This window comes from Coturnix japonica, chromosome 15, assembly GCF_001577835.2.
Source record: "Coturnix japonica isolate 7356 chromosome 15, Coturnix japonica 2.1, whole genome shotgun sequence".
Taxonomy (NCBI): Eukaryota; Metazoa; Chordata; class Aves; order Galliformes; family Phasianidae; genus Coturnix; species Coturnix japonica.
The window spans coordinates 5,604,884-5,631,428 of NC_029530.1; the positions used below are offsets into that span (position 1 = coordinate 5,604,884).

Here is a 26,545-nt window from a genome sequence, read left to right on the forward strand (position 1 = left end):
CACATTGCATCCCTGAAAGGACACCCAGGCCGTGCAGTATTGCTGTTGCAATGCAGGAATTGCAGCAGCAGAGGCCACTGCTGCTCCACTAATAACAAGGAAGGCCGGGAAAGGGTGCGGGGCATTCCCACCTGGTTTAATTGCCACCAGGTTTAATTGCTGCCTCACGTAATTACGGACAAGGTAGCTCAGCTGTAGTTGGTTGTGAGGTCCTGATTGGAAGGGCTTCTAAAAAGAGACTGGGGATAAAAGAGGGTCATTTGGCCCCAGCTGGTACTTCTGCTCCTGTTTTCTTCTCAGCTTTTCAATCTGGAAGCCCTTGGATGGCAAACTGTGTTTGACCAGGACTGTTATTTGCACATTCTGCTTTTGAAGGTAGCTTTATATTTTTAATTACACCTCAGAGCATCTGAATTGTTCTGCTATTCCTATGGATTTCTTTAAGTGCTAATTAGATTAAAACCTTCGTTGCAATCAATAGATCCTCGTCTCTGTACTGACCAAGCCAGTCCCAAACGGTAATTTACAGCTTTGGTTGTTATGAAATCAATAGAGATTTGCTTTTCATTGAGAGGACTGTAAAACATGGGTGACAACCGGTGCAGTAAGCAGCTGATGTGGAAGTGGATCCCTTGCTGGTGTTGGAGAGTGGCCAGAGAGCTTCAGAGAGGAGTAGAAGCTTTGGATGCAGAGCACACATCTTCTACCTGCTGGGCTGGGGATGCTGACCAAGCGCTGGGCTCCTGCCCTTCTACTGAGCAGGAGGTAAGTGATGTGTCCAGGGAAGAGGGCTCAGCAGCTTTGCTGGATCTATGATGGTGGAGCAGACACCCACAGTCAGGGGACAGGGCTGTGAGTGCTGATGGAGCTGTGGGTGTCCCTGAGCACTGCAGGCAGCAGGAACAGATGGCTTTGGGTGTCCATTCCGACTCATAGGATTCTATGATCCTACTGTGCCCACCCCAACCTCTTTTCTTAGTGTGTAGTTCATTAAGAAGGATGTTCTACAGAGCTCTCATCCTTGCTTTATATCACAGCGAGCCTTTTTGTGCTTTAGTGTTATTTTCTCAATAAGGAAGAAGTGGTGGGAGCTGTGCAAGGATGTGGAATGCCTTCATAGCTGCTCTGGAGATGGGAGCAGTTCATGGAGGGACACCTCAGGGCTCCCCCAGGTCTGGCTCCATTATAGTTGCTGCCATCACAGAAGGCAGTGCTGCAAGTTGCTTCTCATCCCATGTCTCCGGCCTTTCTGCAGGAGGCACTTCTGTTTTCTGGGATCACAAATAAATAAAGGATGGCAAATTTTCACTGTTAAATATTTCACATAAAATAAATACAATAGAGAAGCTCAAAGAAATAAGTCTGCTTTCAAGTGCAGCTTTTCAAAGAGCTTCCAGCTAGAGATCTCTTTATCTCATAGGGCACAGATAACGATGCAATTATGAGCCCAGATCAATGACTTTCATGCTAAAGCCTAAAAATAAACTGTTACTCAGATGTGTGGTGCTGGGTCCAGCATCTCTTCTGGGATGCTGGCCCAATGTAGCCCCATTTTTGAATTGGCCATGGGGCTTCAGAGCATTTGGAGAGCCCAGGAAGCTGCACTTTGCATGGGGATTGATGCTGATGGTTTCATTTATTCTCTTTTCCTAGGGTTGTGCTGGATCTTGAGCCACCCCATGTCCTCTTGTAGGGCAGCACCTCTGGTGGTGAGTTACCTCATAGCAGCTGTGAGTGTTTGGAGTATTTCTTGGGCAAGAAAACATCCCCAGAATACATATCATCCCTTTTTGTTGTATGCTGCGTAATGGGAATGTAACTTATTGCCACTGGAGAGTGTTTGGCAGCTACCATCCATCCTAGATTCCAATTGACTCTGCTTGCGCTTAAACAAAAGTAAAGGATGTACAGGCAAACAATGATTATAATTGGAACAACAAGAGGGGTATTTTGATTAATCACAGTTTGAATATCAACTGGGCGTAATGCAGGTTTCCCCTGTATAGACAGAAGCCCCACATTGTGTGCCTGTCTCACGTTTACAGCAGCTGAATAATAAATATGTGGAGCACCACGGTGTGTCTGCCAGCCTGGGGTGGGATTTCGGGTGATGGTATTTTTTCCCTCCCCACATGTTGGGGTGGTGCTGCCAACATCAACAAACATGGCAGTGAGGGGCATGGTTTGGTGGGCATATGGATGATGGGTTGGTGGTTGGATTTGGATGATTATAGTGGTCTTCTCCAACCTGAATGACTCTGTGATTCTATAAATTGCTGGGACAAAGTGGTATCTAATTAGAAACATGCATGAATGTGGGTCTTTCCTCTCTGCACTGGAGAGGAAGCATTGGAAAGGAAAACCAGGTTGAAGTATCAGCAGTCGCTCTTGGTGATGCCTCCAAGGATAGTTGGTCCGTTTTCAGCTCCAAAATAAAGCTTTCAAGCTTGCAGCCAGACATGGATAAAAATGTCCAGCTGCAAGTGGGCTGGTTTGTTGGAAAGGGAAAACTTGGATGGAGAAATCTTTGCAAAGGTGAAATTGAGCCGGGAACTGCATTGCTAATACAGAGGCTGATGCAAAGCTACCTTTGTGTGCATGCTGAGGTGCAGGCATTGTGCAGAGGGCATCTCCTGGTGCTTTAGGAGATGAATGGAGGCTCTCAGTGGGGCTGTGGGGCTGACGTGCGCGATGGGAACGATGCGGAGCTGTGGTGATGCGTGGAACAGAAGCTGAGTGGGTTTTCTGGCTCCATTGGGGTTATGTGGATAAATGGTTCCTTGTTTTCTTCTGGCAGTGTTGTGACAGATCCCAGCAAACAATCTCCTTCCAGAAACTGTCAAAGCCAAAAAAGATGTCGTCTTGATTACACCAAACCCAGAGAAGAAAAGCTTGGGGCAGCAGAAAGCCAAAGGGAGGAATTGTTATAGGGTCAAAGGGAAGCGCCACTGAGCGAAGTGTTCAGGTTTATGGGCAGGGAGGGCTGAAACTGAGAGCCTCAGCTTCAGAGGAGCCTCAGAAATTCGTGGGTGTCTCTGTCACTTGCTTTGTCCCAGGGGTGAGGGTCAGTGTGATTAATTAAGGGCAGAGCTGAACAGCCGATCGCTATCATGCCTGTTAGGAGCCCTGCCATGGAAACTCTGATTGTTGCAGGAGAGGTCTCAATAGCCTCAGTGAATCACTTTGGGGCTGTTTGTCCTGCCAGTAAGAGAAGGAATTTCCTTTTTAAAATCCAAATTGGAGATGCTGAAGGACTCCTGTGTGGCTACGGGAGGCAGGTGGGACTTTGGGGATGCAGTGCTGCCTGCAGGACTATGGGCTTGGCCTATAGGTGGACTTGAAGCAGTTCTGACACTTGGAGCTCTTAATGTTGCCCACTCTCAGTGACCATGATGAGTTCTTTGGGACCAAGCCAAGCATTGGCATGGGCTACCCAGGGAGGTGGTGGGGATCTCCATCCCCAGAGGTGTTCAAGGAATGTGGGATATGGCATTGATGGATGTGGTTAGTGGGCATGGGGTGGGTGGGTTGGGGTTGGAAGTGGTGTTCTTAGTAGGCTTTTCCAACCTTAATGATTCTGTGAGTGGTTGTGGTGGTGGTAGGTTGATGGCTGAACTTGATGGTCTTAGTGGTCCTTTCCAAGCTCTATGATTCTATGACTCTTGAGTGCTGCTGTAAGGTGACAGCATGCAGGACATGTCCTCATGCACATCTCCTGTCCTCTGTGTGTCCTGCATGTGGGATACAAGCCAGTGGAAGGAGCTCTGTTCCTGTCCTCTCCCTCCTCCTCCTCTCCCCATCTGGCCATGGAGCTCTGAGAAAGAAAACAACCACCCCAGTGCGTCAGATTGTTCTTTGGTGAATGGTTTAAGCCGAATCGTCTGGAACAATGTCTGGAAAAAAGGGAACGGCATTTCCCACAACAGCAGCTTTTAAATATTAGTGCATATGGAGCCAAGTGTGAATAATTCATTCAAAGAGAGACATGAGCTCAGTTTTCTTATGCAACAGGCGGGTGAAGAGTTGGATTTGAGTCAGAACAGTGAGAAATGGCAACAGGGGGGTGATAGCACCCATAGAGCAGCTCTTTCTCCTGCACTTTCCTGATGGGTTATATGAACCCCTGGGAACTGGTGCTCTCCCCATTGCTTATTATCTTGGATTTGGTCACTCCAGGCCAAAATGAAAGCAGAGGAAAAAGGAAAACAACACCCTATGAGGCTGTCCCAATCCAGCGGTGCACAGCTGGATGCTGCTGGGTGTGGGCTGCTGTGTTTCTTCACTGCTCAGCACTGGAGCCTCTCTCTTATTGATTGCTTCCGTTTTCCAGCCCGCGTTGACATGATAATATTTGGCAGCATCATTAATGCTGAAATATGAGCTGTGCTTGGGCCTTTTTATTTTTAATCGCTTGAAAAATGACCCGGGGAAGGCACTTGTGCCCTCACAATCTCTGTAATTGGCTGGTTATGCTGTGTGGGGAATGATGCTTCGACCAACCCATGACCCATCCCATAGCCGCAGGGTGACCCAGGGCACTGTGGAGCTTCCTGTGCCTGCAGCAGATGGGGACTGGAAGGCTGGCCAGCATCCTCCCTGGGGACAACAGGAGCGTGAAGGACAGGGCTCGAGTGCTCTTGGCATTGGGCTGATTTAATCTCCAAATGGCCGGGGAGAGGGATGCAGCAGTCACCTTGGCCACATGCCATATAGCTGTCCTTCGCACCCAAAGTGACCCAATTAAACCCATCCTCCTTGTACCCATCTCCCTGTGCTGCCTCCTGCCCTGACAGCTCTCCTTACCCTCACCAGCAGAGCAGCTCTTTCCGTACTGAGGGATGTCAATGGGTGGTACCAGTATGAGGTGCAGCCTTTCCCATGTACTTCAGAGGCATCACTCTGCCTATTTCAAGCGTCTATGCCTACATTGTAGAAGTGCATGCAGTTTAGTCAATGAGCAACTCAGGCTGGACCATAGATGCTTGTCTGGATTGATTGCCAGACCTTTTGTGCCATCCATCATGACAGGATCCTAATAAAGCCCAGTGGATCTTTTCTATGCCATCCATCATGGCAGCATCCCAATAAATAGGTGGCTGGGACCACAGGGCTGGTGGTATGGTGTGAGCTGAGATGCCACCAAGGCCTCCTGGTGGCTGCCACTTGTGATGTCCCCATAGTGGTTTTTCTTCCCTTCAGGGCTGAGGCTCTTTGGTGTGGGTCCCCCCTCAGCTTTTAGCTTAATATTTTTCAGGCAGATGCCTATCAGGGTGAGTTGTGGCAGCTGCTGCCCTGGATTTGTCACTTTTGGAATTGGGACACAGCTCTGGGAGCTCCAAAAATCTTCAGCTCAGTCCTTCCCCTGGCAGCGCTCAGAGCCCTCACCGGCTCCATCAGCACACAGCCCTGCTGCGGCTGAATAATTCAGTGCTCTGCAGCAGCTCTGGGCCTGCTGAGCCTGCAGCACTGCTGGAGAATGCCAACAAGGCGGGTGCTGCAGAGCAGCAGCAGCCAGCCACCGTTTGGGATCAGAAAGCTGAAAATTGAATTCTTCCCCCTGCAGCCAAGCAATGGACCAGAATGCTGTGCTGGCACAGCGTATCTGCTCTGGAGAGACTTGGGATCAAGTGGTGATGTCAGGGCAAGGAGCACCCTGAGGGCTGCCAGGTCCCTGGGTACTGTTCACTGCAGTCCAGGATGCACCATGATACTGGAGTAGAACTGGAGGCACCCTGGGTTCTCCCTGCAGCACCCTTTGCCTCCCCTCACCTTCTTCTGGATGGTGTCCTTGTCATCCCATCAGGACAAGGGGCAGATGGGGATGCCCAAAAGGTGGGACGCTTTTTATTAAGCTGCTTAGCTAGGGTGTGGGGCACCAGGACAATGTTTCAGTGCTAGTTAGGGGCCATTGAGGCCAGAAGGGAAATGAGGAAGTGGCTTCGGGACTGAAAATATAGGAATGTGGAGAGGATTTACTGCCAAGGAACACACTGTGTCTGTATTTGGCTGAACTTTGTTTTTCCCAGACAGGTTTTACCTTGCCCTGAGTGCAAGGATTGCATGCAAATGGGGTGAAGCAAAAGGGCTGAATCATCCCCAAAATGTGTGCTGGTGCCCCCAGCCCTGGCCATGGCCCCAGGATCAGGGACACATCAGTGACAGCAGCAGCATCCTTTCCCCAGAGTGCCCTCACCAGGAGCCAGCACTCCCCAAATGGAGACCCAGGCTGAGGCAGCACCTTGGCCATCATTTGACCATTCTCTTGTCTACCATCTTGGCCACTGTTTGACCATCCTCTTGGCCATCAACTCGATATTTGTCTTGGCCATCCTCTTGGCGATCATTTTGGCCATCATCCTGACCATCACCTTGTCCATCACTGTGACCCATAGCTGCAGTGGTGAACCTGCTGCCTGCTTTCCATCACTGATGTCTCCTCACTCCAATTATTATCTCGGCTGCTTCTTGTGGGGTACAGATGCTCTCAGCTTATTACTTACCACCCCACCAAGCCCCCAACCCACTGCACCCTCCTCACAAAGCTACAGAAATGCGACGATGCTGCAAGGAATTCAAATCACTTTGCTGTGCAAATGAACAGCCAGCAGAAGTAAGGCTGGGGAGAACTATTCCCATTTATGTACAGAAATTGTGCTAAGCAAGCAGGTTCTGACAAGGAGCTATGAACACGCAGAGGAAAGAGAAATGCCGACGGCGTTAATGTTTGTGGCTTTTTACAACTTTTATGTCTGACTTAGAATTAACTTTTGAGCTGGAAAAGCACTAACTTCTGATAATTAAGCCCCAAATACATCGGTCTCAACATTAGGTGTCACCCACACACACATGTTCAGTCCCCAGCCCTATTATTTTAAATTGATGCAATTATTCATCTTGCAGAGTAATATATTTCTTGTTCTCTGGTGCCCAGTAGAGCTTAAAGCAGAACAAATGCTTTAATAAAATCGAGATGGTGCTTCCAGGAAGCCAGAGTGGTGGGTTATTAAGGACTGTAGTGAGAGGAGCAGGTTTGGGAATCTTTAATAACTTATTGCCTAATATTTCTTCCTTGCAACGTATTTATACGATTAGTAACCGTTTTCTGTTCACTGATTAACTTTGTTTACTTCTAAATTAGGTTTAGCACTGTCTGTCTTGTGGTTGCGAAATAATTGTTTGATTAACGTGCTTGAATTTACATTTTCATTAAGCCCCGGCATCGGTTCTGTACCAATTAGCTGTACCGTAATATGCAGATCTGGGACATTAGAATTACAGTTTTAGCCCATTAGGTAATAACTGTTATATTGATTGGTGATAATGGAGCGCAGACGGTGAACACGCAGCTGAGCTGTGGCTTGAGGTGGGGACATGGTGGTGGCAGGGAGGGGGGATGGTCCCATACTGCTCCTCCAGCTCCCTTCTGGCAGCAGCTAGTGATTAAATAGCTTTAATTGGTTCTTTTAATTTGGGAGCCCACGTTTGGCTGCTGTGGTACAATTTTGGTTCCAGCTGGGGTGGGTGATCCAGGTGAGATGTGCCAGAATGGGAACACAGCCTTCCCAGGGGCAGAGCCTCTGCTTCCAGTGATTTAGGACTTTTAATTAGTAATTAGTAATGATATTGAAATTAATGCCTTTACTTTGACAGGAATGAGCTGCCCGAGACAGCAAGGTGACTTCTGCTGTGGCAGCTCCCACTGCTCGATGGGGATGGGGATAGGATGAGGATGGGGTAAGAATGAGATGGACAATAGGAAAGGGATGGAGATGGGAATGGGGATGGAAATGACATTAGATGAGGATGGGTATAGGATAGGAATGGGGTAAGGATGGGAATGGAAATGGCATAAGGTGAGGATGGGAAGATATGAAGAAAGTATGGGAATGGTATTAAGATAGGAATGGGAACTAGGATGGGAATAGGATAAGATGGAGAATAAAGATGGGGATAGGCACAAGGACAGCAGAAGGACTGTGAATGGGGAGAGGGACAAGGACAGGCACAGGAGCAGAGATGAGGACAGGATCTGCCAGGTGCCTCCTCCTGGGGGCAGGCAGACAGATCAGCTGCTGACCCCGACAGAGCCGGTATGACCACATGGCTGTGTTGGACAGCTGGCAGTGCGGCTGGAGATGATTTTCTATTGAGAAGGAGGGAGAGGTGGGGGACAAAGAACCCCTTTTTCATTTTCCTTGGTGACCCCAGCGTGGCTTTCTAGCTGGTAATGCTGGAAGAGCCAATGTGAGAGCAAGTTACTATATTTGCTCTCATCTCTAATGTGGCTTTTTTATGCTGGATTCTGCTCACAAAAACTAGGACACGGCCATTACACGTGTCTGCTCTAAAGCTGCAGTAATCTCCTGCTCTCAGCCTGGGGACAGCAGGGCTGGTCCATAGGGTCCAGCCCGTCCCATGCACTGCAGAGTCCCTGGGGACACCAGGACTACCAAAATACACCCTCCCTTTCTCTCACTCCTCTTTTCTGTATGAAACTGGTGATGAATTCTCTCTTGCCAGAGGGGGAAAACGGGTCCAGATGATAGCGTGCTCTCAGCTCATCTGTAACACGCAAACGAGGAAATGGAAAGAGCAGAAAGAAATAATAAAGGCAGATTATGCTGTAGTGGGGAACTCTGGCTGCCACGGGCACTGAAATACGGTTGTCAGTGCTGGATAACATTCTAAGGTGAGACCTGTGGGCTGCAGACCTGTCCCAAGAGACTTCCCATCCCCAATGGGAATGTCCTGCTGCAGTGGGCTGGGAGATGTACAGGGCTAGGAATAGGAACAGGAGGAGATAAGGATCTGGGCCACAATCAGAACCAAGTCCAGGACTAAGACCGAGATTAGGACCAGGACAAGAATAAGGTCCGAGGTTCAGGACCACATCTGGGACGAGGATCAAGACCAGAACTAGAACCAAGACTAGGACCAAGTCCAGGACCAGAACTGGGGCTGTGGCTGTGATGGTTATGATACAGGTCCAAGCAATTTGCAGCTGACAGCTTGGGGCATTGCTGACTGGGGATAAGGGCAGCACCATCAGAAGCAGATGGTGGCTCTGTAAGCAGGCGGGGAGCTGGGGGCTGAAGCTGCTCTCCTTCAGGAGATGGTTTTACAGCTTCCATTGAAAAACAGCTCCTTCATGTTTTTACCAGCAGGAATTTTACTGGCAGTTAATTTGTGATGTACCACCCCCGTTCATCACACCAGGGAATGGCTGAAAAAGCCATTCCTTCAGTACAGGAACAAGTAGACCCAGACTTTATGGGCTATATTCTCCCTTCAGTATCTTAACGTTATCAGGAATTAGCTGCAGGAATCTTCACAGCATCATTTGGTGGAGGGCAGCTCTCAGCCAAGAGCAGTATAATAATGATAATAATAAAAATACTGCACTCATCTCCAAGGTGAGGGGAATGGCTCCACGTGGCATCAGCCAGCCTGGGTTCTTTTGCAGGAAACAATGAGAGGAGGTTTCACCCCATAGGGAACTCAGGGTCCTGTACACATAGGGGCAACATCTGTGGGGGTTATGTCACCCATGATCTGCCCCGTGTGGTTCCCTTTACTCTGAGGCTTTATCCCTTGCTGTGGGTAGGGCTTTAGTACAAAGCCTTATGCACAACCCTTATCCATCCCCTCCTGCCCCAGCTGTCCCCTCCTGCTGTCCCACCCTCGCAGAGCTGTAATTTATCCATAGGGGAGATGACGTGTGCCCTCCTCCCCCGGGATCAGCTGACAAAAGAGATGTTTTATTCCAGGGCTTTATCCCAGGGAGGAAATAAATAAACAGAGAAACAGAAACCTCATGAATTTTTTAAAGCTCTTATCAAAATCTTTTCTTTCTTCCCCTTTTGTTTCCTAAGGCAGAGCAGGGAGTTATCCCCTCCATCTACATCCTCTGCACTTCTTTCCCCTTCAATCCCTTAATCGTCTTCCTTCCAGCTTTAATCCACACAGCTTCCCTCTTTCTTCTTGTTTGTTTGTTTAGTTTTAGTTCCCTGAGCTCCAAACAGTCACAAAAACAATGCCAACACATGGGAGGCCACATCCTCCCATAACGAGCCGTGCATACACATGCAAACCTATCTTCTCATACATCGCTCCTCTTCCTCCTTCTTCCCTAAAATGCTTTTGATGTTCAGTCCCTGATTCCATTCCATGGTAGCAGAACTCTCCCTTGAGGCTTGCATCGCCATCGCTGCCATCCTAATGAGTTAATTAAGAAAATGCAGAGCGGGAGAGGTGAGGGCTCCTGAGGATGGCACCTGGGAGGCACAGTCCCTTGGGGAGATGCTTGCTGCTCCCATGGGGCCAGGGATGTGGTGCTGGGGATGGTCCCTAGTGGATGTGATGCAACAGTGCAAAGTGGGAGAGAAGTCGAATCACAGAAGGAAGTGGTGGCTTCAAGAACAAACTTGGTTTTTCTCATGGCGGCTCATTAGTGGCACAGAGCAAGAAAGCAACAGCGAGCCATTTAAATTGTAGATTCTGACCTTTGTGCTTAAGATCTTTTCAGATGTCCTGTTTACAGCTTTTTTTTTTCTTCTTGGTGTCTGTGTGTGTTCTGGCACTTCATAATCCTCAAAATGAGATTTTATGCTGGCTGCTTTTCTTTCTTTCTTTTTACTATTATAATGCACCACGTCCTTCTTTTCCCCACCGAGGAGCCCTCCAGAGACAGCCCCAGGGAATTAGAAATATCTGAGAGCCCCATTGAGCAGCACTGCCACCTCCTTTCAGTGGTGGCCCTCTGGACACAATCCCATGTACGTGTCTGTACCCAACAAACGTCACCCCGGTGCTGCTTCCCCTGATAAGGATGTTTAAAGAAACATTGACATTGGCTTTTGGCTCCAAACCCAACATCCTTGACATAGAGGTGGGGTGGCACTGGCACTTGGGGACACTTCAGAGCAATGTCATGTGTCCCTTTGCAATGGGTTAAGGATGGAAAATGCCATTCCAAGCCTATAGAACGTGGACAAACGGAGGCTCTGGAGTCTGTGATCCAGAATGATTCCCATTTATACCCACAGGGAAGGTCCATGGGAAGCATTCCCCCAGCCCAGCATCCCCCAATGGCTCCTAGACCTCCATCCACCCCCACCCCCCTGAAAAATACCCTCAAAACACTGAGTTATTTTTTTGCAGATTCTAATGTTAGCCAACATCTCTCTGTTCTCTCACACATGCAGCCACACTCGGAGCTGGTTTAGTTCTGCACACTGCAAAACCCACATGTTTGTATCTCACGGACACTTCCTCTCTGCTCCCCCAGCTGTGTGATGCAGAGAGAAACCAGCAAGGTCTTTGCAAGCAGCAAACTTCCCTCCGGCCGATGCCCATCCGGAGAACACACAGTACATCCCAATAGGATTTGCAATTTGGGATTGTAATAACTCGCCGTGGAGCTGCAGGGATGGCAGCCCCGGTAGGAGGGAGGGCAGGAGGGAGGGAGGCGACACCGAGAAACCCAACGCGATAAAAATAGCACCAAGCAGAGGCAGCGCTCCCCATCTCGGTTTCCTATGGAAACGTCGCCGCCGTCCCTGCGTGCGTCCGCCCGGGGCAGCTTCGGATGCTCCATCGCACATGGATGCTCCTGCAGCCAACAAGGACGGCGCTGAGGCTGCAGTTTCCCTCTGCGGGAGCGTTCCCAGCCGTCGTCCTTCTCTCACAGCTCAAGGCCAGCCAAAGAGAGCCCGGAGGCTGCCCCTCATGCCGTGACCCCATTGCTTTGGGGCCAGCAGGAGGACAAACCCACCCCCCCTCCGTCCAGCCCCCATACCCCCGCCTGAAACAAAGGCGCCGGGTGGGCAGCAGAAGGGACCATGGCACGGAGGGTTCCTACCTTCATCGCACCAACACAGAGGTACTCTTCCAGATCTGATAATTCCGGGCATAGAGAGGCTGTGGGGTGGCACTGGGTGGGCTTAGAGGGGCTGCCCTCCAAACTCCCCCCCCTAGAGCTAAAGTTGCTGAGAGAAGCACGGGATCAACCCCTCTCCCAGCATGTTTTACCATCCCATTTTTTGCTGCTCGAGGGGAAGTTTCTAATTGATTTTGTGTGTGTGTGTTTTGTTTTTTTGTTTTTGTTTTTTTCCTAATTAATTGCTGTGGCCTCAGATAAAGGGGCAAACCTTATTTTTCAGTCCCAGCTGGAAAATCCTGGGCTGAACCTGAGCAGGTGGGAGGTTTGCAGGGATCGGAGTGTGGGTTTAGTGGGGTCGGGTGGCTGCTTCATCCCTGCATCACCCAGAGGGACCGTGCACCCAGAAAGTCGTATCTATAAAATAAAGAACCGAAAGGCACAAAGCAGCGGCAGGGAAGGAGTTAAACGCACGCAGAGCTGTAAGGACCGAATCGCAGCGGCTTCAGGGTGCGCGCAGCTCTGCGGCCGAACCGAACCGAACCGAGCGTAGCGCAGCGGTGGGGAATGGCCTGGGGGGGGTCGAACTGCTGCCTGCTGCCCCCCGGCCCCGCTGCCCCCCCGGCTCCGAGGGGATGGAGCGGCGGCAGAGCAGGGACGGCGATATCGGAGAGCGCTGGGTGCAGGTAGGGGGGGGTGATGTGGATGGGGGTTGTAAGCGAGGGGGTGGTTTGAGGGGCTGAGGGTTGAAAAAAGGAAGAATAAAAGAAAGATCCAACATCCCTCCCCAAAATGTGGCAGTGGGGCTTTGCGCTGCCTTCTGCTGTCAGAACAGTGGGTTTGGGTTCGGAGAGGCACAGGGACTTCTCCTCCTCCCTGCAATCTGCAGGAGGCTGGAGGATGGCAATCTCCTGCCACGAGCCTCCCCTGTTTATTTGATCTGTTCGGCATCTTAGTGGAAGATTTTAATATAAAGCTTTAAAAAAAAAAAAGAAAAGAAAAAAAGAAAAAAGAAAATGCACGAATAAGCAGGAGGCAGAGGGGAAGTGTGTGAAGGTTACCTTGAGCTGAGCACTGCTCTCCATTCCTGGCATCAGGATGGGGTTAAATAAAGTTTCCCAGCAGTGTGGAGCTGGGTAGCACCCTCTGGTAATGGGGTCCAGCCCTGGGATGCTCCTACCCATCCCCTGCTCCTTCCCCCTCTGACTCTGCCATAACTCCTGGGCAGGTTGTGCCCAGTTTCCCCTTCCCATGGGTGCATTCCTGTGTATCTGAGACCTCAGCTATGCACAGGGCAATGGAAGCAGGCAGGCTCTGGCTGTGGATGTGCAGTGACCCCATTGTGTCACCCCACACACAACCGTCGGGCAGTGGGATGTGGTGGCTCCAGGGCTTTTCTGTCCCCCAGACACTTCGATTTGGGAAGCACAGCAGAATTCGATTGAATGGAGGCAGCCCCAGATGCAGTGCAACCTTTTGCCATTGCACTTTGGGATCTGCTTCAAATTCTCTTGCCAACGTGGGGCTATAAGAGCAGCAGGATGCCATAGGGATGGGTGTGCAGAAGAAAGAAATCAGCCCCCTGGGAAGGAGCTCTAAAACAGGAGCTGCAAGAACAAATCTTTTGTACTGTATTCATTTAAATAGGCTGGAGAAGGCATTGTCTGCTGCTCCAAAAGCTCGTTTTCCTAATTGCCCCTGTGCTGTGCATAATCCTAGATTACTGAGGGTTGAGCAAAGCCCCCATAGCAGAGGGTGAAGCATGGGCTATATGGGCAAATTATGTGAAATCTGGGGCAGTCTGGAGGGTATAGGGGGGGGGAGGCACAGCTGCCAGCCCTTGTCTGATGGCCCCATGGACCTCCTATGGGCTTTGTAGGGTTTATGCCAATATATGCAGCATGGGGTTGGTCCTGTTGGTAGTGTTTATCCTCTCCGGTGCACATCTTGGCTCACTAAGGCGTATTGAAACCCATAACTGGATTTTGCAGACTGGGCGTAAAATACCTAGAACATAATATGTATTAAGACTCATTAGGTTAAGCCAATTCCCAGCTACATGGAATCATTTGAATGGAATTAAATCACCTTTTTTCACAGAGCTTAAGTGTCAAAAGGGTGCCAGCGTCCGGGATGGCTCCTTCTGCAGCTCTGGGGCTGAGGGAATGGGAGGGAGCCAGGAGCACTGAGTAACGTGGCTGAGATGGAGGCAGTGTCCCCAAACTGCTGCTGGATGACATAGGGTCAGCCTGGCCCTGCTTGCATCCAGACAGGTGTGCAGGAAAAGGTGTGCAGGTTGGAGAGGTGAAATGGTTGGGAGGGATGCACAAGGAGGGATGCACAAGGATGCCATGGATCCTTTGCACCATGCTCTGTATTCTGCATGAAACACATGAGATCCTGCGCATCATGCATTTGATCGTCCACACTGTGCTTCAGAACTAGACCTTGCATGCCTTGCTCTGGCTCTTGCAAAAGCTGTGTTGCACTCTGTGGATCGTGCATTCTCTTTCACATGCTGTGCACGTTTCCAGACCCAAGGGTGCTGGCAGGGTTCAAGTCTGTGCTAGGGGAAGGGGGGGATGGAGCTTGCAAACATCAAACCACCCTGCCCTACCCACCACCTCCAACCCATCACTTGCTATTTTAAAGCCCTATTCTTTCCCTGTCTCTCCCGATAAGAAATGCTAATGACGCGATGAAATTGGATAGTTCAATCGCCTTCTTCTCCTAATGGAACTCTTGTGTTCGTTAATTTGCTGTTTTTAATGGGCTGATTATTCTCCTGCGCTGGGGGAACCACGTGAGCACTTCAGTGTGTTTTGTCGTGGTCAGATGTGAGGTGGTGCTTGAAGGCAGCTGAACCTTGTTGCTCACTAATTGTGGAGCAATTTGAAGAGGAGGCCCAGATGTATAAATTACTGGCACTGCATTCCTTCAGATCATGAGCAGCTGCTGAGCTCTGCTGGGATCTTTACCCACCATCTCTTGGTGCCAGGGGGATGAACCTTGGGAATTAAGGAGGTAGGCAAGGATCTGGCCCTGAGGATGGGGAGCTTTGGGTGACCCCATGGTTCTCCCCAGGCTAAGTATCCTCAAGAGTGTTGCTGGGAGCATTTGGGCACTGGGGATAATGAAGTGAGGAGGGCTGGGGAATAAAGGAGCCACCATGGGGTGGGTTTATAACAGTTTTATTGCATGCTGTTGGCCCCAGTGATGCCCTGAGCCCCTGCTGGGTCAGAATGTGGCTCTGCTTGCTGTTTGTAATCCTTAGCCAGCCAGGGAGCGGTAAGGCAAGAGCATTATCTCCTCCAGACAATTAGTAGAGGCATTAATGGAATATATGCAAATGTACAGTAATTGACCTGCGACTCTGCAGTTCATGATGGAGAAGGATGAGCTCCAGATGGCTTAATGAGAGTAATTGAAGCCCCTTCTTTATATGCAGTGCTGCCTTGCTGTAGCCTGGCAGGAGCAGAGCTGGGGCTGGAGCAGAGGTGAATGGGGATATGGGGATAGGAACATGGAACAGCTGAGCTTGGAGGTGTCCACTGATATAGAAGCTCAAAGAGCATGTAGTCTCCTTGTTTGGTTACTACTCTCTTTACTCTGACTTTACTTCACCTTTATTCGCTTGCTGGGTCTGGGGAGAGGTCAGTGTGTGAGGACCGTGGGTTGTGGATTCTTTGTGGGCTGCATGTAATTCATTGAAGAGGTGATTGAGTAGCTAGTCTGGGAACCCAAATTAAAATATTTATGTATAATTCATGCCATATGTTCCACCAATATTTTTTATTTAATCAACTGAAGACAGATGGCAGGAACATAGAGGCCATTAAACTAATGGCACTTTGTTTTTCCATTTATTTTCCTCTCCTTTCCTAAAATAAGATGTGCAAGTGACAGGCAGCACAGCCATCGGTCATGGGAGTGTAGAGGCCCACGGTGCTGGTGACATGTCCCACTAACAAATACCTTCTTCGTGGTTTGCAGGTGGAACTTCCTCACCCTGAGACTGAAATGAATGGAGAACCTCAGGGCTGGAGATGCACCCAGGGACTTCTCATTGCTCATCTGCAGGCTGTGCAGCCCTGATCTTAATAGAGATGCTCACAGGATCATCTGCTGCTGAGAGCTGCTGCACCCCCTGATCTGCTCCAAAGCTCCACCTGTCCTCCATGCTGCTATGTCCCTCCATGGGGCTCGTCTAAGCGGGGAATAATGCAGAATCCCCCACAAAGGAGAGCATCTCCCTGGCTCTCCAGGAGGGATGAAGATGCTATGGCCAAACTGTGGGTAAAATTCCAGCGCTCCTTTCGGCGGAGACCAGTGCGTTTCTTCACACTTCTGGCTCTCTACCTGGCAGCTGGCAGTTTGGTTTTCCTGCATGCTGGCTTCACTGGGGAACCCCGGGTGGCAGGGAGCCAGCGCAGCCCTGGAGCAGGCGAGGGGCTGGGACTGCCCTACCTGGGGGGCACACGGCTGAGCAGAGGATTCCAAGAGGTGGCAGTGGGACGGCGGCGTGGGCACTGGTTCAAGGGCATGGCCAAGGAACCAGCAGAGAGGAGCAGAGTGGGTGACCACAGCGCAGTACGGAGCCGAGCACCCAAGGGACGGGGTGGCCGTGAGAAGGAGGAGGACAGAGGTAAGGGCTGGTGGGCTACAAAGGGTGCATGTGCTTTGCTTTGGAAACCACTAGTCTGAAGGATGCTTTGGGGAGGGTTGTCTTCTTCATCCCTCCCTTCCCAAATATCAATCATTCAGTGCAATTTTTTGCTCTTACCCTGTGTATTGTTGTGCTTTAGGCTGCAGCTTGATGGCATGGGCAATTTGGGGCTGCCTAATGGGACTGTGCTGACAGGTGGAAGCATGGAGATGTGGCTTTTGGGGACATGGTTTAGTGGGGTTGGGTTGACAGTTGGACTCAATGATCTTGAAGGTCTTTTGCAACGTTAATGATTCTATGACGTGTTGATGGTTGGGTTTGATAATCCTGGAGATCTTTTCCCATCATAATCTGATGATTCAGTGACATCTCAGCCCCAAGAACTCCCATCCTTTGAGAATTCAGGATCAATCCCTCTGGCCCCACTGAACACTGAAGCCTGACATGCATGCTGGGTTTGGCCAGGAGCTCCCTGCCTGTGGTGTGGTGTTGGGCAGGAGTGTTATTAATGAACAAGCATAAGTGAATGCAGTAGTTCTCATTGATTTTTAAAATGTCATCTATTTATCCTGAAGGCAGCTAAAGGCAGAGTTCCATGCTTGCTGACACGCTTTGAGGCTGCGTGGTGATGTGAGACATCATTGCACATCTAGTGCTGGCACCCAGTGCCTGCAGAACCAAGAGAAATACAGAGAAAAGCTTCCACTGTGCCTCTATCTTTGGGGTTTGCCAGGCAAGCCCCCTCCCTGCTGGCTTTGTGACCACTTGGCAAGGTGGCAGCTTGCCTTTTTGGTTCAATGGGAGAGCTGTTAGGATTTGTTGTCAGTAATAAAGTGGGCTGTGAGGAGCAGCAATACAGCTTGCCACAGTACAGTGCACCTGTGACAGCAGTGTAATGGATTACCGTGGTATTTAGGGCAATTGCTGCAGTATTCTCCATTATAGGAAATGCAGAATGAAGTCAGCAGCAGAGTGGTAACTACCAGAAAGATGTTTGGGTGTTGTTGGGTTCTCTGCTGCCTTCTCGTGTACTGTGAGCCCCACAGGATGCATCATGGTTGCTGCACAGCATGAGAGCCAGGGTGTCCCCATGACCCTGCCATACTTGTGCCAAGGGTATCCTAATGTCCATGCCATCTTCTGCAGGGCTGCTCCCATGCCCTGGTGCCAGGGGTGTCCCATTTGTTTGAGCGCCTGCAGATGGAGACTGAGCAAGGTTGCTCCAAGTGATGGGGCTTTTAATGAGAAGGTAAAACTGCTCGTGGTGTTTAAGGTACTTTCTACTGTTAAAATGAGACCAGAAGGCTCCCTATGGATGGCATTCCTGCCCTGATGCTCACATCCCATTGTGCCATGTGTAGCCATGATGTCCTGTTAATGCCAACTGACACATCCAAGGCCTTGCCAGATGGCTGGTGAGAAGGAGCTGTCAGTCACCATGAAAACCTGTTGTGCCTGTATGCATTGCAGCTTCCCACAATCAGTTTTTGCTGGGCTCTTCCAGCTTTGGTGCATGAGCAAGCAGTGGCACAAAGAGAGGGGAAGCAGCCACGTGGATGCTCAGCCAGGGATGTCCCCATGCCTCCCCATGCCAGATGAGGGTTGCAACATGGAGCACTGGGTTTGATTTGTTGCATATAGATAATCCTTGCCTGTTGCTGAGGGCTTCCTGGTGGTGGGCATCATCTGTGATGGTGCTGTACACAGTGGTTTTGGGAGAGCATCTGCAGAGGAGCTTCATGGGGCTGGGGAATGGCTCAGCCTTTGATCAACGAGCTGGAAAATCAGGGGCAGGTATTTGTTTCAAGCATCACTGCAGCACAGCCCTGAGAAAACACCTTGGTTCTGTATTTAGCTTGCTAAACAGCTTGAGCAGGGGAGGAAAGAGGGTGGACAGATGGGACAGTGGTGCTGCCCAGCTTGGGGTCCACCCAGCAGCCAGCCCCTTTCTCCCCCATTGTCCTTTCATCTCCCTCATTATTCCACTTGCCTTCCTAATAAGTTGCAGCACAACATATGTCAAGAGCGATGGATTGAACGTAATGCACATCAGTCACTGGTGCTGTGAAAATTGCCAGAGTGATCCTGTGCTGGTTAGAACTGTCACGAACTAAATTAGCTGACCTGCTGAAACCTGCTCAGCGCTGCAGAAATGCCAAGTTATGCTGAGAGCAATTGGGAGCAATGAACGATGACTGCGTGGTGGTTTGAGTTATTAGGAACGTTGCTTTCTGCTTTCCTCCACCCCATGCCTGGGTTGGTTTGGATGGGGCTGTGTGCAGGGGCATGGCAGCAATGGGGTGGGCAGGATGTGGGGTTGCTGCAGGACCCTCAGCAGATGCTCAATGCAGGGAGGAGGGGGGAGATGGGGGCATTTGGTAGGGAGGGTGTGCTGTGTGAAGGTGTCTCGCTGTTGGCTTGGTATAGGGGTGGAGAAACACAGCTGGGTGTGTGCTGTCCATGATGGGTACAGCTGTGAGGAAGGAATGCAGTGAGGATGGAACTGTTTGTTCTCAGATTATTGGAAAAGGCTGAATTTGTCAAACGAATGATTTCCTTGTAACTATTTATTCAGCTCTGCTCCCTGTCCACCAGCATCCTCGTCTGCTCTCAGCACAGCCATCACTCTTTACTTTGCCAACTGTTAGTGCTAGGCAAATATTGTCTGCATCTATGTCAGCAGGGGACAAATGAGTTCCTGGCTGAAAGAAATCTGGTTCACACTGCATTTCTCCTTAACCCAATAGCTCTGTTCCCATCCATGTCCTCCTGAGGACCCTTTGGTTTCTCCCTGTCCTGAGTTGCCAGAGCACCGCAGCACAATAATAAACATCATCATCATCATCTGCAGGCTCTGACCCTCTCCTCTCCCTCCCCAGCAAGGTACATTGGTTGCTATGTGGACAACACTCGGAGCCGCACGCTGCGCGGTGTGTCCTTCTTTGACTACAAGAAGATGACAGTCTTCCGTTGCCAGGACAACTGTGCTGAACGGTAGGGTGGGGTGTGAGCAACACACCTTCATTCATTTCCATGCATCCATTGGACTTCTCTGCTCTGTCACTGCTCCCTGCCCCAGCTGTTCCTCTTCCCCCCCGCCTTCCCCACTTCTTTGTTTCCCTTTAGATGTGTGTCACTTTGATTTATATCTATTTATTTATTTTGGGAATGTAAAACTAGTTTGACTCTTCAAGCAAAGGGTCAGGGGTTGATGGGCTCATTGCAGTGCTGTTTTCCTATGGGGCAGGGGGCTACAAGTGCCCAAGGGTGGTGCTGGGCTCTTCTGGCTATGCAGTGGTGGCCTCACCACCTATCCATCCCCTCCATCGCCATCCCCAGACCCAGGGACTGTCCCTAGCATAGATCTTACCCTAGTAGCAACTCCTGTTCCATGCCCAGCACTTACCCCTCTTCCCCACAGGGGCTACCTGTATGCAGGGCTGGAGTTTGGTGCTGAGTGTTACTGTGGCCATAAGGTTCAGGCACCCAATGCCAGTGAATCCGAGTGTAACATGGAGTGCAAGGGTGAAAGGAGCAGCACCTGCGGCGGGGCCAACCGTCTCTCCATCTATCGCCTGGAGCTGGCCCAGGAGTCTGCCCGACGCTGTGAGTCTGTGCTCCCTGAATATGGGGATCCCACTTGGGGGTCAAATCCTGGTGTCCCTACTGGTGGGTGTGATACTGGGGGGTTGTAAGTCTTCATGAGCCAAATTAGCTTGAAAATGCATTGCATTGATAGGGGATGAGAGTGGCTCAGTAATGGGCTCATTCCATTTGCTTAAGCTTGCTCCTTACAGCTGGCCATGCTGGCTGATGGCACTGGGATTAGCTCCATCTGGATTTGGGTTTTTTGGGTTTCAACATGTGCTGTAACAGCTTGTGAGCCAGGCACACCTTACTGCATGGACATTTTGGTTCTTCCCCATTGAAGGATGCATTCCTGGTTGGTTTTACTTTCCAAACACCTCCCAGAGAGAAACTAGCTAAACTCCAATTAGAAAAATGTTAATAAACTCAACCTGATGGGTTTGCTCTCCCTGCAGATGGCAGTGCAATATTCCGGGGCTGCTTCCGCCAGCCAGACAATGTCTCCATTGCTCTACCTGCCAGCCAGCCCATGCCCAACATGTCTGTGGACAAGTGTGTGGACTTCTGCACTGAGAAGGTACTGAAGCTTGCACGCAAAGCTGAGCCAGCAGATGTGTCATGCTAGATAGATCTGCATCCCATTTAGTGTGATGCTGAGGTTTATGAATGATGAAATTTGTTGTCCTGTGGCTCATCAAAGCTGTCACCCTGGGGGAAGGAGATTTTGCTCCTGCCCAAATGCTTTGCCTGAGATCAGCAGCCCTGGCTCTGCCCGTGGGCTCACAGTAGGCCTCCAGCAAGATCATCATAGAATCATTAAGATTAGAAAAGACTACTAAGATCATAAAGTCCAATGATCAACACATCTCTACCATGACTGCTCATAGAGTCATAGAGTTGCTGAGGTTGTACGAGACCTCCAAGATGATCAAGGCCAACCACCAATCCATCACCTCCATGCCCAATATCCCTTGACCCTAAGTGCCACATAAATTACCTGAATGATGCTCTGAGGATGGCTCTGTTCATGTGCCCATCTCTGCAGGAGTTCCCGCTGTCGGTGCTGGCTGGCACTGTCTGCCGCTGTGGCTTCCCCACCACACTTTTCCCCCTGCATGAGCGTGAGGATGAGCAGCTCTGTGCGCAACGCTGTGCTGGAGAGGAGTTTGAGAGCTGTGGCACCACCGAGTTCCTGCTTGTCTACCAGACCCAGGTGCAAGGTGGGCACAGGATTGGGGCACTGGGTGGTTGCTGCTTCATCCATCCCACAGGCAGCTGCAATCTAATAGCTATTTGCCATTCATTAGAAATCACAATTTATTTTAATTTCCCAGGAAATAAATCGTCCCCTGAACAAACACTTTTAATTACAGCTTAAATCAGATGCAGGAAATCGCAGTTTACCATCTGCCTCCAACGAGATCCCTCCTTGCTTGGGGTTTTTTCCCCTCTTCTCACCAAGCCGTGGTGTGCAGCCAGCAGGTGAACCCACCAGTATAATATACAATACCAGTATAGCATACAATATAATGGAGTGGGGGGAAGACCAGGAGCAAGCACTAAGTTCCCAGAATGGCTCCTTTATCATGCAGAGCAAAGGATTGGAAGAAAGGGATGGTATTAAAAGTGCAATATTGACTGGAATGGAGGGAGATGCTGCAGGCTGACCCCGCTTTCCCTTCACAGACAACCGCTGCATGGACCGCCGGTTCCTGCCCACCCGCTCCAGGCAGCTCGTTGCCCTGGCCAGCTTTCCTGGGGCTGGCAACACGTGGGCACGGCACCTGATTGAGCTCGCCACTGGCTTCTACACTGGCAGCTACTACTTTGATGGGTCCCTCTACAACAAGGGTGAGTGTGGGGTGTAATGTAGGGGTGCAGCCAAAGAGTGCTGATGCTGCTCTGCAGTGCTTGAGTATGTTTCAACCCATGGTGGGTGTTGGGACTTCTGGGCAGTGTTTCTATCTTCATTGCAGCAGCAATGGGTGCTGGTCTCCCATGGAAAGGCTCCAGGGAAGCTGCTGTATGCAAGATTAAACAGCAAGGAGAAATTTTAAAAGGAAAAAAGTCTTGAAGCATGCAGGAGCATCTTCAGGCAGGAGCCAGCTCCTCTTAATACCGCATGCTGTTGCAATGAAGTAGAAAACATAAATTCCCCCATTTTAAAGCTATTTGCCAAAATTTAATCTGTATTTCTTGGGATGCCAGCAATGATAGCTATAGAAATGCTGTATGTGCCCTGTCTGACAGGGTTCAAAGGTGAACGGGACCACTGGCGGAGCGGGCGGACGATCTGCATCAAAACCCATGAGAGTGGCCAGAAGGAAATCGAGGCCTTTGACTCTGCCATCCTGCTGATACGAAACCCGTACAAATCACTCATGGCAGAGTTCAACAGGAAATTCGCCGGGCATCTGGGCTATGCTGCGCACGCCCACTGGAGGGGTAAAGGTAGGAGTGAGCTGGTCTGTGTGTAGTCAGTCTGTGTTGTCACCATGTTGGGTCTCTTGGGGTGAAGAGCATCCCTTAGGCTTGCAGTCAGTAGTGTTATTGTGCAGTTGTATAATCATTAAGGTTGGAAAAGACTTCTAGGATCCTCAAGTGCATCCATCAACCCATCGCCACTACCTCCACTTGTAGAGAATGCCACCAGCATAGGGACACCCTCCTCAGGGCAGACTTCTGTGGGGTGAAAGTCGCACCATAGCTGCTCATGGTTAATTCCATCCCCTCCTTCCTTCCCCTTGGGCCTTGCCAATGGGTTTGGCATGCCCGGCTGCTCACAGAGAGCCACCTTCCCATGCACAGACAGCTTGCAGAGGCTTGTTAATTATAGCAATTTACAAATTGCTGTTGTGGAATTGACTTCATTGGAAAGAGTTAAAATATTTAGCTTGATTGAACATCTGCTACCCTTAATTCAGAGTTTATTTAAGGGGATCTTTTTCCGTTGTTGCAGTGATGTGCCTGGATTTCGTTATTACCATGTGCTTGATGCCAGCAAAGGCATTTTAGTTATGATCTGAGCCCTCCCCAGCATCCATAACCCCCCAACACCCATGGGGAAGCCCCCTGGGCTCCAGCCCCATGCATCTGGGTACAGCATGTCCCATGTCTCGTTTGTACCTGCTGCTGTGGGGTGCAAGAATCGCTCCTGGTTCATATCCAACATAAAGAGGATGCATGTTTTAATGTATGTTTAAGACCTGGGTCAATTGTCAGGTTAGCTGAGTTTTAGCTCAGCTTGCTTGGGAAGGTGGAGGTTTGCCATCGCTTGAGGTCTTTATAGATGGGTTGAGGTTGAGAAGTATGGGTCACCATAGTCCATGAGCTCAAGTTTCCCCTGCAGAAAGCCCTGCTCTCCTCAACATCCCACTCTATTTCCATCTCTAATTTTGGGGTACTTCAATAGGTGTTGGAAAATGCTGGATGTGGCTATGGGTAGCCAGGAGTTTTCTTCCTTTGGCTACAAGCAAGCAGAGGCTGGAGGCTCAGCAAAATCCCTATTTTGTTCCATCACATTAATTTTACGAGGTCCCTGGAGCAGTTCCAAAGCAAAGTTTTATGTGATATGATTACACAAGGTGAATTGTCCCGTATCTGTTTAATGAAAGAGATACTGTGTTTAATGATTCTTTGGGGAATTAAATACACTTCAGCTGTTAATCAGGCATTGGTTTCTTGGGGAAGAGAGGAAGAGGCAGATACCCGGAGCTTCATGCATCATGAACCACGTGCAGAGAGCATTTCCAGGAGAGTTGTTGCTTGTTATCGATGTTTCATTATCCTTTTTATCCCGATTTTTATGCAGAGATCAATTAGCCAAGACAAGTGATGGGGATAAGTGAGACATGCCAGTGTCCCAGGGCATGTCTCACCTTGCGAAGTCCCTATAGGCTGAGCCACCAGAGCAGGGAGATAAGTAACATGAGGATCCCATGGTTGCCTGATGCTCACCTTCACTGTCCCTGTGCTCCTTGCAGAGTGGCCAGAGTTTGTGGCCAACTACGCACCGTGGTGGGCGACCCACACGCTGGACTGGCTGCGCTTTGGCAGGAAGGTGTTGGTGGTGCACTTTGAGGACCTCAAGCAGGACCTCTTCACCCAGTTGAAGCGCATGGTGGGGCTGCTGGGCATCACCGCATGTGAGGACCGCCTGCTCTGTGTCGAGGGGCAGAAGGATGGTAACTTCAAGCGCTCGGGTTTGAGGAAGCTGGAATATGACCCCTACACCCCTGAGATGAGGAAGATGATCAGCGGATACATCCGAACGGTGGACGCGGCTCTGAAGCTCCGTAACCTATCAGGGGTGCCGGATGACTACTACCCAAGGTGACAATGATGGTCAGGGGGCCTGCCCCTGCCTGGGGAGGAAAGGATTGATTTCCTCTGCCTGCTTCCACCCAGTGGGTGGCTTTCTTGTAATTCTCCATCTGCTGCTATGAGCTGTTAATCAACCCCCTGCATGAGAAGCGCTCGCTCCCCAGCCATTGCTCAGCTTGCTTGGTTGATACCTTCACAGAGCTGGGCACCGAGGGGATGCACAGTGCCCTGCCACTGTTACTGGTCCCTGTCCCCATCCTGCAGGTGAGCCCTGGCCCCATTGGACACTGTGGGAGTAGGTAAATCAGGTGGCGTGGGGCTGAGTAGCTCCATCCCACTCCCACAGTGGCTGCTGCAGCATCTTTAGCAATGCAAGGAATTTGCTTTTGTAGATGCTGCAACATAGGGGCCCTGTCCCCCTGGGGTGTGAGCTGGCTTTGGTGGCTGTCCCTATGCTTTGTGCACTTCCTGAACATCTCTGGGCCTCCAGTAAGGATGGAGATAATTCCAACAAGGAGGAACACAGTGTGGGGGGCAGCACTGTGGGATGCATTGAGGTGGTCATGATGCATTTGGTGGGACATCTCTGGGTTCTTTGGGAGCCACCTCTGTATGTGTGGTAATAGAAGCACTGACCCTGGATAGAGGAGCATGTAGGAGCATCCATTCCTCATTGCAAAAGCTCCCAAGCTAGAAAAAATCCCAAGGGAGCTGTTTCTGGGGGAGGGTGAGTGGGGTAGTGGTCTAGATAAGACGTGGGCCAGCTCCAAGCCATTACTGTGAGAGTGAGGGCATGGGCAGGGAGCATAGCTTCTGCTTCTGTCTGGGCTCTGGGGAAGGAGGAAACCAAAAGAGCTCTGTGCTGGCTCTGTGTAGGGCTTCATGTTGCCCCAGGCACCCCAACACAGCTGGGTGTCCACCCTCCTTCAGGTGGATGGAGGTGCAAAAGCCATATCTTGTCTGCAGCCTTTTCTAGAGTTAGATACTCAACGATTGGCTTTTAACTCTTGATGGTGATAGACATGTGTGCACAGGTCCAAAATCTACAAACAGCAATTAACCTGTATTCAAGGGAAAAGAGGAAAACTCCACTGGATAAGGAGATTATCAATAAAATATATTTTTCTAACGTGCGTGAGGAGCTGACATCGCCTAAGGGACAGGATGGGGGGGTCTCTTTGCATTGGGAGCTACTCGCCCATGAATGTATTTTGCAAAGAGTGTGCTGGTGTCCCCTGTCCTGCACTGCAGGCTGGTGGCTGCCTACCTCTGTCAGAACAAATCCTCAGGTCAACCCAGCTATTAAAGGAGTTTTGTTGCTACCCTGTTTCTGTGTGTGTTTGTGAGGCCACAGCCTCGAGGCTGCCTGATGACATTTAGTCCCAGCTTTAATTGCATTAATGACGTCCTCGTGTTTGGATCACTGATGAGGCAGCTTGGTCCTGGTAGCTTTATTACCCTGCTGGTGTCCTTAAAGAAAGGTTTATTCAGGCACATTGTGTGAGCGGAGAGATTTACTGCCAACTTTATTTCCATTGCCTCTTATCGTGCCTCAGGCTCTATAAAAAGAATGGTTTTGGTGGGATTTATGCTGTTCCTCCTGGCCAGCTGCCCCCAGAGCTGCAGCTCCTGCACCACCCTTAATTTTTGGTGATGTGCTGGAGGCAAGGAGATGGTGCATGGGGCATCATTGGCTCTGCCCATTGTCAGCTGTGAGAGGCACAGAACATCCAGGTAGTAAAAAAAAGTCTCTTCTGCAATGTCTGCTAGCTCTGTCAGCAGCTATAGGCTGGATGGGTTACTCAGTGGTTGCCCTGGTAACAGTGCCCGCACCAAAACTGCCTGCATTTCCCCCAATTCTGCGTGGGTTTGGTGCACAGCCAGCAGCAGTGGGAGGGGATGGGGATAGGAATCTGATAGCATAAGTATGGGGATGGGACTAGGATGGGGATGGAGATGGGAGAAGAATGGGCTTAGGACGGGGATGGAGATGGGAAGGGATAGGATAGGGAGCAGCTCCCTTCCCAGCTATGCCAACAACCTCGTCTTGGAATGAACCAAGCCCTCAAGCAGGGCTCCTCTTCCTCCCA

General features: G+C 50.3%; 1 protein-coding gene and 1 long non-coding RNA gene across 5 annotated transcripts; both read left to right on the plus strand.

Annotated features, from left to right (window-relative positions):
- The first annotated feature begins 75 nt into the window (after positions 1-75).
- LOC107321211 lies at positions 76-2,056 on the plus strand. Of its 2 annotated transcripts, none has more exons than XR_001558496.2 (3): positions 76-375; positions 554-765; positions 1,654-2,056. It is a non-coding gene; the product is annotated as an uncharacterized LOC107321211 (long non-coding RNA). The 2 variants fall into 2 exon arrangements; XR_001558497.2 differs by having other exon boundaries at positions 80-375; positions 575-765.
- A 9,249-nt stretch (positions 2,057-11,305) lies between these two features.
- WSCD2 (WSC domain containing 2) lies at positions 11,306-25,777 on the plus strand. 3 transcript variants are annotated; one of them, XM_015878098.2, is made up of 9 exons: positions 11,306-11,881; positions 15,872-16,523; positions 19,424-19,538; positions 19,966-20,150; positions 20,588-20,709; positions 21,178-21,352; positions 21,819-21,983; positions 22,383-22,583; positions 24,116-25,777. In XM_015878098.2, the coding sequence occupies exons 2-9, from the start codon at positions 16,100-16,102 to the stop codon at positions 24,466-24,468; spliced, it is 1,740 nt and encodes a 579-aa protein (XP_015733584.1). In that variant the 5' UTR covers positions 11,306-11,881; positions 15,872-16,099; the 3' UTR covers positions 24,469-25,777. The 3 variants fall into 3 exon arrangements, with proteins under 3 accessions (XP_015733584.1, XP_015733585.1, XP_015733586.1); XM_015878099.2 differs by lacking the exon at positions 11,306-11,881 and adding an exon at positions 12,261-12,564; XM_015878100.2 differs by lacking the exon at positions 11,306-11,881 and adding an exon at positions 14,782-14,902.
- Positions 25,778-26,545: the final 768 nt, after the last annotated feature.

Excerpts from the sequence above, each read along its gene's own strand:
- WSCD2 (XM_015878098.2), top strand. The coding sequence starts at position 16,100 with ATGCAGAATCCCCCACAAAGGAGAGCATCTCCCTGGCTCTCCAGGAGG. Across the intron at positions 16,524-19,423 it reads TGAGAAGGAGGAGGACAGAG|CAAGGTACATTGGTTGCTAT; the intron begins GTAAGGGCTGGT and ends CTCCCTCCCCAG. Across the intron at positions 22,584-24,115 it reads CGCCCACTGGAGGGGTAAAG|AGTGGCCAGAGTTTGTGGCC; the intron begins GTAGGAGTGAGC and ends TGCTCCTTGCAG.